Genomic DNA, 13119 nt, shown 5'->3' on the forward strand with positions numbered 1-13119 from the left:
TAGGAGCAAATGAACACAAAAAGTTCATCCAGTTCCAATTCGGATTGAATAAACAAATTCGACATAAGTAAGTAACTGACAGCGTGAAGATGTCCCTGGCTCAAATTTTGACAGCGGGCCCAAATCAGACTGCTGGCAGTTGAGTGAAGCGCAGTAGTGAAATGCTGTTTCATTTTCGCACACACGAGATGTTGGCGGCGAAAACATGGTTGCCTGCCGATGGGGTGGACGTCTCTATTATCTATCTATCGGACGGCGATGTATTGAATTCAATTTAAATAGGTCTATTTGTTTTTAGTTCGGTATCAATCTATTTGGTGCACGGAATGGCGTATTGCAAGGCGTATTGCGCAAGGCGTATACACTCTAGCGTTGCTATATTCGAGCATCACAGACGTCACACGCGTCACACATTTTCCGAGAGAATTTTGTTGGTTTTGGTACAATTTGTAAACCCCTCGACATGCAAATTTTGGCACACAGCACAGTGATGGTTCAATAATTTACAGCAACGTAACTGAAATAGCTAGCTCAATAATACGTTATTATTGCAATACATAGGTATAACACCGTAAGAGAGAATGGTACCGGTTGCTCGTGATGTTTTTTTTATTATCTTGATGTTTTTTTTCGTTCTCCGGTGGTATCCAATTTAAATTGCAACAAAAGATTCGTTACGTTCGTTACAGTTTTCTTGTACTGAGATCCTACATGTAAATAATTCGCTCTAAGTATTTTCCTTTATCAATGTTTTGTGTATGAATTGCGTGAAAATAAATCTATGATTTATAAATTCAGTGTTTTGTGAGTTTGTCATACCTTATTCAGCCAAATTTTTCGGAGTCAACCAAGGATGGACAGGTAGGTTTACACAACGGTATCGTAAACAATAAATTATCCGTAAAATAGCTATTTGTTTTACGGCAACAGTTTGGAAGCGCGCCGAATTTTAAACACATGCGCACTGGCCACTCATATTCTTTTCTTAATATTATCGATTTTCGAAATGTTTATTCTGTCAAAGACCTTCTTCCCAGAAGTTGGTATCATATATATATGGTTCCTATTTTTCACCATATAACAATAACCTGCAGTTTAATTTTAATGTTCCTGGTTATTACGAGTTCGATTCGATCAAAAAATGTGAAAAATAGTGTACTAAAATTATAGAGTTGAAAAGTATTAACTTGTGAAAAATCATCAAACAGCCGTACTGCATCCAACGCTAGCCTTCCATTCAAAACACCACCAAAATCGACAGTCAGCTGGAACCATTTCCCTCACAGTTGCTCCGTGGAAAACCAGACAAAGCAGTCAGACCATTCATCTCCACGGCTTCGACCGTTCGATTCTGGCGATAGCAAGCATTTCACTAGAAACGACCAGCTGTCTCGTGTAGTTTGCACTACCAGCAAAAAACGGGTCCTGTTCCGTCGTCGTAGGCCAGCTGACGATGAGATTTCACCCTACAGAAAAGCTTCGGCGGGAGGACTGAAACCCTGTAGCGTTTTTACACCACTCCATAAGTTAAGGTAAGTGAAAAGACCTGTTCTTAAAAGCGCAGATTTTCAATCTTAGAAATATGAAAAATTTTATCTTTGATTTGTAACGAGTGATACAAGTAGTTATAAAAGTAAAATTTAAATTAATCTTTCTCTAAAGGTATGTCTCTAAACTAAATTGATACGTTTTTCAGAACTCTCCAGTTATCTAATTCTGGTACCGACTCAGACTGGCGCAGTTTTTTTCGGAACTCATTTGAAGTCAATCAAAGTTTTCCTCGGTTACCAAATACTCGTACAAGGTGCAAAGATGCCCACGCTGTACTGAGTACTCCACTTCGGTTGTATCGAAGCCCAGTGAAGAAGCTCCAAAATATAGCACCAGTTTTAACCCCAACAATGGATCGTGTCCGGGTGGATGGTGCCAACGGTTTGCGATTTACTGCTTTCCGTCCGAAAGGTTGCATATCCCATGGAGTCAATTCTCCCTACAATAACTCATACGTCGCCTCTGCGTCGGAATCGATTAATCGACTGCCAAAAACTGGCATTAATCCAAACAAAGCCGTATTTACGATTGATGCGAAAACGTCACAGATATTGATTGTCAACCGAAATGCCTGCGACTTGCTAAGGTATAGCTCGAAAGAGCTGTGTGAGATGCAATTCGCCAGTCTTTTGCCAAACAAGAACAAAATGCATGTATCGGCGTTGGCCGAAGGTCAGCTGAACAGCGAAGATGGAACCGTGGTCATACTTAGCGGAAAGGTTGTGGAACTATGCACAAAAACTGGCGAACATGTAGCCGTTTCGCTGTGGGTCAGACAAATCGATAACGAATCACGCTGTTTAGCTGTGGCGGAGCCAGTGGAACGGCGGGTCGCACAACTGTTAGTTGATAAAAGTGGCTACGTAATTTCCGGCGACTATGAAGCTCTCCTGTTGTTTCAACTTGATTCTCTAGAAAAATTTAGTGGGATGGATGTTTCACTGCTGATACCGGCAATTCAATTGCCGGATGCCGACAGCAGTGTGATTGCGAAACACATCCGTAAACAGAAAGCAACGGGAAAAACGGCCGAAGGCGTTGCCTTTCCGCTGTGCCTAATGATTGCTCATCACGATCCTTCCGTAGCGTCGGATACTACCGATAGCGGGCTATCGAATCCGAACCAGCTGTACACGATCACTATTTGGGTATTTACGAACCTGTCCGGATTGATTGTGATTGATGAAAATTCCGTTATCGAATCGTGCAACCATCATTTCTCCATGCTGATGTTTGGCTACTCGCAGAATAAAATTATCGGCGAACATATAAGCAAACTGTTGCCGAATTTCGGGCAAGACTGCGACTATCTGGGATTCATGAATCGTAGTCGGAATGCGACGCTTTCCTCACTGGATAATGACGAGTCAGAAACGGAGACAGATCATGTCGATTTTGAAAATAAGGATGAATTTATACATAATGCTATTAACAGTATGAAAAGTGCTTCGGAAGAAATCAGTAGTCCAGTTGTTGAATCTAGAAAGGTGGATTTTTATTTTTCAAATGAAAACTGTTTAAATAAATACATGTTTTTCAGGTTTGCTTAGACTTTACAGTAACGTCCACCAGTAGCAATCGATCGGACAATACTACAAGTGATGTTTCCATTCCATTAGTAAATGAATCACAACATCAGAAACATTCCGTGCCTAATGATGCAGGCAGCTCAAATTTAAAAGAATCAAAAGAACCTATTGGCCTATTCAGTTCGATCGTTGTGAGCTCTGTTCCGGAGAATCTATATCTCGAAAGTGATAGTGAAAATGATCGAAACTTTGCTAATTCGGCTAAATGTAACGTTTCAAAATCATCGACTGTTGCGCCAATAGTGCCGGTGGTAGCCAGCACAAAAGAAACACTGATAAGGCCACCTGCACTTGAGGATTGCTCCATTTTGATGGACTGTGAGTTGCTTACTCCAGTTAACGACACGTCTAGGAGCTTGAATATGTTAAGCAGCGGGGGTGAAATTGAGAGAGCTAATTTCTCTAGTAATAGTCTCTCGAAAGATCAGCTCTACACCACGGAGGACATCAACGCAGGTCTGCTGAAAAGCTCCTCAAGCCGAGACTACTCTGCATCGCTTAGCGCCCCTCCAACTGCTACTACTCCGCGCTACGTGAAACCTTATGAGTTATCGAAAGCCATGATAACTTCTACACCTGATCAGAACAAACGCCACTCAGTTCCGGTCGTCATACCCAGTGCTGTACAAACAATCCATCGCAAATCAACCTACTCAGATGGAAAATATCGCGGTGAAGCGATTCATTACGATGGAAATGTAATCGACATTCTGTACACTATCTCCAATCATATGCTGCCATGCGGGAGGAAAGTTTACTGCATCTGGGTGAGCCGTGATCCGGATTCATCGTACAATCTGCTCGAGGACGAGGAAGATAAACATCAAAACCTAACGCTTACCTTCAATAGTATCACCAGCACGATCGATAACTCACTCGGACAGGCAATAAAGAACACGGCAGCCGCCGCCCAGCAATCCACTGACCGTCCTAATTCGGCGTCTCGAATGTCCCAATGCGATGAGGACTTAACGCATGGTGAATACAGCAAGTATTACACCCTAGTCAAACACATCGGCAAAGGCGCCTACGGCTATGTGAAGCTGAGCTACCGCAACTCGGATAGGTACGTAACCATAGTTAAATTTTGGAGTTTGAAAATTCAATTCCTCTAATCCACTTTCAGACTTCTAGTCATATCGAAATTCATTCTGAAGGAAAAATTAGTTCCCCAGTTTATGATATCCACAGAGGAGAAGCGAGACATTCCGATGGAAGTGTACCTGTTGATGCACGTGAAGCATCCGAACATTGTCAATATGTTTGACTGGTTCGAGAATGACAAATTCTTTCAAGTGGTGATGGAAATCCATGGCTCCGGGATGGATCTGTTCGAGTTCATCGACCGACGGCCGGTGATCACTGAGAAGCTAGCGTGTTTTATCTTTCGTCAGATTGCAAACGCGGTTGCCTTTCTACATTCGCTTAACATTCTCCATCGAGACATAAAGGATGAAAATGTGATAATCGACCACAACTTCCATATCAAGCTAATCGATTTTGGATCAGCCACTTTTATGCAAGAAGGTCAGCTGTTTTCCACATTCTACGGCACAACGGAATACTGCAGTCCGGAGGTACTTGCCGGTAATCGCTATTCGGGTCCCGAGTTGGAGATGTGGGCCCTTGGTGTGACGTTGTATGTGTTGATGTTCTTTGAGAATCCATTCGTGGATGTCGAAGAGATTCTACAGTCGGAGTTAATTATTCCCCATGAGATAAGTGAGGAATTGGAATACGTTCTGCTTTCGTTGTTGGATAAAAATCCTAAAACACGAATTACCATCAAGGACCTGCTCGAGGCTGAATGGATGACACAAGAAATCAACTCTAGTCAATTCAATTTCGCCAAGATTGTTCCATGCGAACCGTACGAGACCAATCCGGAGAAGTACTACGTGGATCCAAACGTCTGTTCCAGTCAGACCGGTCTGTCGACGTCACCGCACAGTCTCTCGCTGGTGGACGACGTAGACGGAGAGGATGACGACGACGAGCATGCACACATGGATGATTCATTCATTATCGATCCAGACGAAGCGTTAGACGATGATATCTGTCCGCTGTCGCATGACGATGATATGCCACACGATAGAACTGGTAGGGTTGCTATAATTGACCAAGTCTCAATTAAAGCCACTTTCATTTCTGTGTGTTTTAGGGGAACAACTACTATCAACGGGGCTTACGAGTCTTTCTCTGAAAGAGCCAGACGGAACTTGTGTCAGTCTTGTGGATACGACTCATGCTACGCATGCCTCAGGTAATAAAACGGTTCCAGCAAGTTCTGCACCCTTCTATCCAGGCAGTGGTGTCGGTAATTCCTTGTTTGTAACGTCATTGTCGTCGTCTTCTGCTGGTTTTGTCCCAGTACCTCCATCCAACAGCAGTAAACCCGATGTTTACGGTTCTTTCCTATCAACACCAAATGTAACCACTTCCCGTAATGTCTCACCCAACATGTTAACCAACAACTGTACCGCTTCTAACAAAAACTTCGCTAATATTAGTAATAGTAACAACACTAGCGCAGTTAGTATTAGTAATAGTAGGATAAAATTAGTTGAGGGTGACATCGGTAGTAATAGTAATAGTAGTATAGTCATAGAAGCCGCACGCTCACTTCCCTTACGACCAACCTATCATAATCTGTCGACTACGGTCGTTACGAGACATTCATTTTGTGATGTAGACTGTCTGGCTGTACCGCCAGTTAATTGTACCTATTCAGTGCTGAATAGTAGCAGCAGCGCTAATACCATCAGTAGTTTGAACCTAGACGAAGACAGTAGTAGTACTTTGAATACGCCGACAACCTGTTCATCTTACTCTGCTGCTCCCATACTCACCGCGGGTTCCTTGCAAGCCGCTGCAAGTATGAGCGAGGTAGCTGGAACATCGTCTGCGGAAATTCCCCTACTTCTATCGACCTTGTCACCCCTTCATCAGCAGAGAATCATTTTCAGAGACGAATCTCCACAGTTTCTGCTGGACACGTTTTTACCGTATGCCGCTTCTTCGTCCTCAACCAGTCCTTGCAGCTCGCTAACGTCGTCCAAATCTGAAAATAACATCTTCGACGGAACGTTCGCTACGTTTAACTCAATGTACGATGTCGTTAGTCTGCATGACGTAAACGAAGCTAGCGGCAGTGCTGCGGGACTATCATTCCCGAGCCTACCGATGAACGATCTTTCTAGACCACAAGTACTAAACAATCTTTCTAGTGCTGAGCTTGATATGCGGCTGGAGAAGAAGTAGTGCGAATAATTAATCTAGTTACACCACCGAAGGAAGCAATTTGATACATACTAATGAAAAAAGTGCGATAGTCAGTGGCTGCTGGTCAGGAGCTGGTCTCTTGAGTTCAATTAGCTTGTCGCATATGCTTATTCTGGTGGAGATCTAGAATCACGTAGGCAAAATATTAGTATCTTTATTTTTTGATACAAAATAATAGCATCTTTTCGTGCATGTAGAAAAAATGTAAAAATTTAGGCATTGAAATGAAATCTTGTCCATGAAACTATTAAAGTATTTTACTAATTCACTCGCAAAATTTTCACTTCTAGTGATCTATCTACTGCAACGACTATTTTCATTTTTAATGTTCCTATTAAAATACGTTAAGCTATCTTAGCTATAGGACTGTCTAATGTTATTTTACTCAGTCCATAAATTCAGAAACTATCATTGATATTGAAGCACATAAATTGATTAGTTCAGAATCTCGCACTAATGATTTTATTTTTGTCAGTCCTAGTGGCTCTGTCGATTGAATCCTTTTCACTTGAAAGAATATGATCGGAACAAATATTTTTTCTATATTATAAGAACAAGTATGTAGGTGTATTTTTGCAACCACTAAACCAGCAGGATGAGTAACTGCGTATTGACACGGATACCAAAATATAGCTTCGATGTTTACCATACCCTTAGTCACAATGAAAAACTTGAACCACGTTTTCAATCAGCAGAATAATCAATTATACAAAAAAAAAACATACTGGAAAATTTCTCAACACATCAACCGCTATAGAAAAACAATACAAATTAAATAATCTTGTTGATGTACAATAATAGCTCTCACACTCAAATGAACCCAGAAACAAGTTATAGAAATATCACCTAACCACAGAAGGTAAAATAACCAATCATACTCATTGTCATTACACTTAGAAACAAGCAGGACATCCAACAGTTGAAAATGAGAAACCATTTAGTTATAGTCTACCTTTAGTTGCCGAAACCATTTGTTTGTCTCTATCATCTTAATAGGTATCATGCAAACTGGCATAGATTTTCGACCCTCTCTGTTTTAATTTTCTAACCGAAATTCATTGGACCTTTTCAAAATTAATAACAGCTTCTTTCCTCTCGTTTTCTCCTGTTTTTCAACGTTTTTCTCCCTGTTCTTTTTCGGTGCTCTTTGGCGCTTATTTGCTTTGTTTGTGTTTCTCTTCTGTTTCTTTCGGTTCTTTTCGTTAAATGCTTCTCTTTCCAGAAACACTAGATAATTGTGACACTGAAAGCGAAATTATACTGGTAGTACTGGAGGACGACGGTGATGATGATGAGCATGTTAAAAGCGGTCGTTCAACAGTCGAGCATGATCATGTTTCATCAAGTAGACGAACAGACAGTTCATACAGTTCGCCGAGTAAAAGTGATCGCCACCGGCGCCAGCATCAGCGGAGGGAGCGCAGCGCTTGGGAAGCATGTGATTCTTCGTTCAATTCTGTCAGTGAACGACCGATAGAAATCAGTCGGATCGAACTTGATGCAAGTGACGAAGCCGGTTATTCAAACGACAGCTTCGAAGAGGATGAGGACTGCGAAATTGATATTGGATTTGAACCTGCGAGTGGACATGATGATTCGAACGTAAGTTGAAATATTTATGTTATCAAATCTTGCTCGATAATCTGCAATGGCCTTTCAATTACATTTAACGGGAAAAGGTTCATTTCATGTAGGCAAATACGAATAGGGGGGCAATGATCGAATAAAACCAAAAATATAGCGAACATTTGATACTCACTTACTGAGGCGCTCACATTCAAAGGAGTAAAATAAAATAAATCATCGCACGCAGACATATGCTAGACTTCTAATTTAGCAATAGAGAAAACATTATCAATTTGTATAGGACAATGATAGGATGGTGCAAGCTTATATCGTAGCATAGTAGCTGATCTGAGTAGCATAACCAAGTGGTAAAAATTGTAGTTTCCGTAATAGTAGTAGCCAAACAAAAGAACACGCAGAAAACTAACAGAGCACAGAGAATTATTATGTACGGGATTATATATTATATATCATTGTTGAGCATATTATTGATTTTAAGTACTAGATTATAAACAAGCAATGATGATAGAGCAGAGAATCTCGAGCCGAATGAACGCAAGCACTTAGTAGCAAATTCAATAAATGTCGTACTCTATTGTAAATATGATGTCACGCGAATAGAACTTTATGCAGTTTTAAAACAGTTTTCTGTTTTTTCTTGAAAAAGAGAACAAAGAAAATCCCAAGCGAAACGTATAAGTTTGCGTAAGCGAATGACTAGATTCAAGGTGCAGTACAGCTCCTAAGTAGAGAACCCTAGCCTTCCAGCTACCGAAACACTACCTCCTGACGGTGCTAACAAGGATGCGAGTAATCAACGAGAAGATCGGGAGCCAATCTCGGTGGAACGGCTTGTCGCTTGCTGAATACAGCTTGTGGATTCTACCCAAGTCCTGGTAGTGTTCAGAACTTCAAACGGTAGTACTTTGTTGGTCCTCCTGTCAGACAGTGGGATTGGTCGTTGGCCTTACAAGCCAGAACCACTAAAAATTTGAGCAACGAACGATATAATAAGTAATTCATTCTCGTCTCGTGAGAATTAAGGGCCGATTCTTCAATATCGCAGACGCGAATATGACCGCTGCTCAAGATATTCAAGATAATTATCGACGTCAGAACCTACCGGATTTCGACAACTACCTAATGATGGTTTAAATACAGCAAAAATAGCCATATTTAAGCCGCACTGCCAGAATAGTGCGAGCTAGATGAAGCCCCACTTGAGACCTGTTGGAAAACCGTTAAAACAGACATTGGGCCACCTGGACGTAAATTGACGTATAACGATTGGTTTGACGAAAAGTATCCGCAGATACTGGATGAGAGGACCGCACTGCGGGTAATAATGCTGTGAAGATCCACTTGTCAGAACGTATAACGATATAAACAGAAAGGGAGCAGAAAATTCGATACGAAGCAACGCCAAGAGGAGAAGGATTGCGAATAATCAGAGCAACTGCACCGTTTTCTCGATATACCGTTCATATAATGCCTTTCGATGAACACCTTAATATTAACATAGTTTAGGAAGCGACTTCATTAGTACACCAGGTGACAGAGATGTGACCGCCCCATCGATGGGCAGAATTAAAGAAACCATCGAACTGCTGGAGAACAACAAAGCAGCAGGAAAGTATGAATTATTGTTAAGATTAGGTATACAATTAGGTAACGAATACAGGAGAAGTGGAAGGTCACAAACTGAGGACTACGGCTGGATCACTATCGTGAATGCTGCCATCAAACTACTTTTCCAAATCATTTTCCATCGACTTTCGCCACTAGCCAATGGGTTCGTAGAAAACTACAAGACTAATGGACTAAATCATTATCTCGCAGTCAAAAGTGTCACGAATTCTGGGTCTCCATGCATCACCTATTCATGGACTCCTGCCCGGACGAACCAAAAAGATGCGCACAGATTCACTGGGATTCCTCGCATTAGAATCATGTATGGGAATCCTGTATAAGATTTGTACAGAATGCCTTATCTATAGAACCGGGATTCTTGTATGAAGAGAATCCCCAGGGCCAGGATACCTATACGAATAAAACGAATCCCCTTTACTATGAAATAGGAATCCTTGGGACTTTGAAATAGGAATCCAGAATGTGTTAGTGGCTGGTCAGGTTTCTCATGGCCACGATGGATGGAATTCCGTGCTGTATAAGAATTTCGGATAAACTGTTGGACCCATTTGAGTCTTGCACCTATTGCACCTATCATGCTTGCCATCCTAAGACATATCTAGTTGAACTAATTTTCTCCATTTTACTCGGTTGTGGACTACCGGTCCCCAATTCCTTGCTCTCTGCGCCACTGGTCTTGTTTCTACCGGACATGAAGCAATATTTGCAGAGTACTTATCCGGCATTCTAGAAACATACCCTACCCAACGCATTCGGCTTCCTTTTGATTACCGGATTCTCCATCGAGCTGCGCGAGCTCATAGTTCGTCATTCTCTGTCATTATCCGACTGAGCCAAGATAGATAACTACCTCAAACTCATTGCCGTCGATCGTACACTGCTGCCCAAGCGGCGCCGGTGGGCCTCGTTTGTTTTAGACGTATTTACCGTTAACTCAGTTTGACTTGATTGTTGAAGATCGTGCCGTGCGTATTTATATCCGCAAGATTCATTTCACCTAGCGCTATGTTGAACAGCAGGCATGAGAAACTTTGGCCTTGACGAAACCCTCTTCGTGATTCGAATGAACTTAACCATCCACCCGAAATCCGAACACAGCAGTATGTACCATTCATCGTAGAATGAGTCGGTTTGGTCAGCTTCCTGGGGAAGCCGTTCTCGTCCATGATTTTCTCTTAGCCGGTCGATGGTATCATACTGCAGTTTTGAAGTCAACGAACAAATGGTGCGAGGGAATTCTGTATTCACGGTCTTTTCGGAGTATCTACGGCAGTGTAAATAAATGATCCGTTGTTCACTGTCCTTCAACGAAGCCGGCATGATAAATTCTCACAAATGTGTTTGCAATTGTTGATAGTCGGCGGAAAATGATTTAGAATAGCACTTTGTAGGCGTCATTGAGAACGGTGATCGCACGATGATAGTTATCACTGTCCAACTTGTCTATCTTCTCCGTTTGTCGCACCGTCGAAATTGCTTTCTCCGCCGCCATGGCTCTGCGCCTGGGGGCCATTCAAGGATTCGTCGAAGTGCTTTCTTCTTCTTACGTTTCGATCACTGGCTTTGGTTTCCAGGAGTCAGGGAAGGTGAAACTTTCGATAAACATACTAAAGAAACATGTAATGTGACAGTACAACTACTGGTAGTATAATCGTCACGAAGTTGATTCACAAATCGTCTATGTCTATCTAGAAATGTCATCCTATTTTCCTAGTTGAAATTTATTTTACAACATAGCGTTATTTTAAAGGGTGGTTGTGATACAATAATATACGTTACATCCGACATTGGAGTTTATTTTGTTGGTTTTTATTTCACATCAATTTGTTTGTTTTGCATATGTTTTGACTAATTTTAAATATATATTTTGTTCTGATGATCAATACAATTTTGGGTTTCCAGTTTTGTGTTTTTCACTTAACAATAAATATTTACCTGTGTTGCAACTGGATGCAAGTTAGGTGTCAGTATTCTTGTTCGAAACTATAACAGAAGGGTCCAGGGTAAATAGTGAAAAAAAAATGCATTTCGAATCGATCTTCTTCGATTTAGACAATTTTACTAAAATTATTCACTATGATTAAATATATTACTCCTTACTGTCAACTGGATAAAACGTCTTAGAAATTTTTCAAAATCCCATTAGGTTACAACAAAAGGATTAACGTGTTTTTCTTGAAAGGATGTCATAATGAGACATTTCAAGAGATTTGCGAATAATTCATTCAAGCTCTTATTTTTTATACAAATGGAAAAACAAAAAAACATAGACAAACTATCCGTGAGAAATAACATATTTGATCATAGGCGAATATATGAGTAAATTTCCAATCGAATCTTGAAAAATCATTTCGGATCTATTCGGGAATTCGTGTGGAACTCTAGTTGTTCGGCGTTTTGCATAAACAATATTGATCGTTTCCGATGTTCAAAGTCGAACTACCTCCCTATTCTGGATCGTAAGCTCTACGCTAGCACAAAGCCGACTAAACGTCATTTTATGTATGTGACCACCGAATGGAGTAAATTTTTTCTTCACTTTATAAAAGCCAAGCCAATATCAAAAAGTATATACGTACCATGTGCGATAATTGACTTGAACCTATTAGTGATTGATTTCTAATGTTGTACATACTCAGTACCGAATAAGTTGGTTGGATGTAATCATGCTAACAGTTTTACTCGAAAAAATGCAGAGAACTAAAAAAGACCTAACCTCTCATTTGAAGAAAAAATTAGTATTTTGGAACTGAACTTCACAATCGTTACTGTGAGCATTTTGATGTTTGCTTTTCCATTGTAGATTATCTTTTTTGATGAAGAATAGATAGATTTACATTTACGGGTTATTGGCGCATTCTCAAAAGGTCTAGAGTACCTACTTCTGTATTCACAATTTCGAAGAAGGATTAAAGAAGGGTTGGAATTGGTTCTGAGCGTTCCTGTCAATCTCATCGTGTCAACCTTAGCGCACACCAGTTCGACTGCAAAACCCTGATTCGACAACCGAAAAATCATTTAATCTAAAGTTAAATTCGGCTTCGACTACGAAATCTAATTAATAAACGTAATGCAGCAAAGAGTAAATACGGTCTCAGTTGACCACGTAGAATATTCATGCCTAGAACGGCAGCATAAACCTAAATTGTTGGAAAAAATATGTTCATATTTTGGGAATGATATTGTTGCTAAGCAGAGACACTTTACTAATAAAGTTTATTCTTTCAAACTGTCAGCATTCGATATTAAACGGATATTTTTGTTTGCTTCCTCTATCTGACTATTCCAAATATAAAAGTTAGTAAGTATATTAGTTTCCCTAAACGAGTTTTTTTTTCAAAACGATATTGTCGAATTCTGTTCGATGGCTTGCTGCTTCATCGTCTCGCTACTTTATAATCCGTCATGTTTGACCAAACTTTGGACGTTGCGATTTGACTGCTGTTCGAAGCGAATCGGTGCTAATTCATGGTCAAAAAAC

The 13119-nt window shown here is 40.6% G+C and overlaps 1 protein-coding gene across 1 annotated transcript; it reads left to right on the forward strand.

Moving 5' to 3' along the window:
• The first annotated feature begins 757 nt into the window (after window positions 1–757).
• LOC128735029 (PAS domain-containing serine/threonine-protein kinase) lies at window positions 758–8557 on the forward strand. The gene is made up of 7 exons (XM_053829489.1): window positions 758–861; window positions 1209–1532; window positions 1697–3038; window positions 3092–4206; window positions 4267–5240; window positions 5302–5403; window positions 7645–8557. The coding sequence occupies exons 1-7, from the start codon at window positions 854–856 to the stop codon at window positions 8031–8033; spliced, it is 4254 nt and encodes a 1417-aa protein (XP_053685464.1). The 5' UTR covers window positions 758–853; the 3' UTR covers window positions 8034–8557.
• The last annotated feature ends 4562 nt before the right edge of the window (window positions 8558–13119 follow it).

Source organism: Sabethes cyaneus, chromosome 2 (genome assembly GCF_943734655.1).
Source record: "Sabethes cyaneus chromosome 2, idSabCyanKW18_F2, whole genome shotgun sequence".
Classification (NCBI taxonomy): Eukaryota; Metazoa; Arthropoda; class Insecta; order Diptera; family Culicidae; genus Sabethes; species Sabethes cyaneus.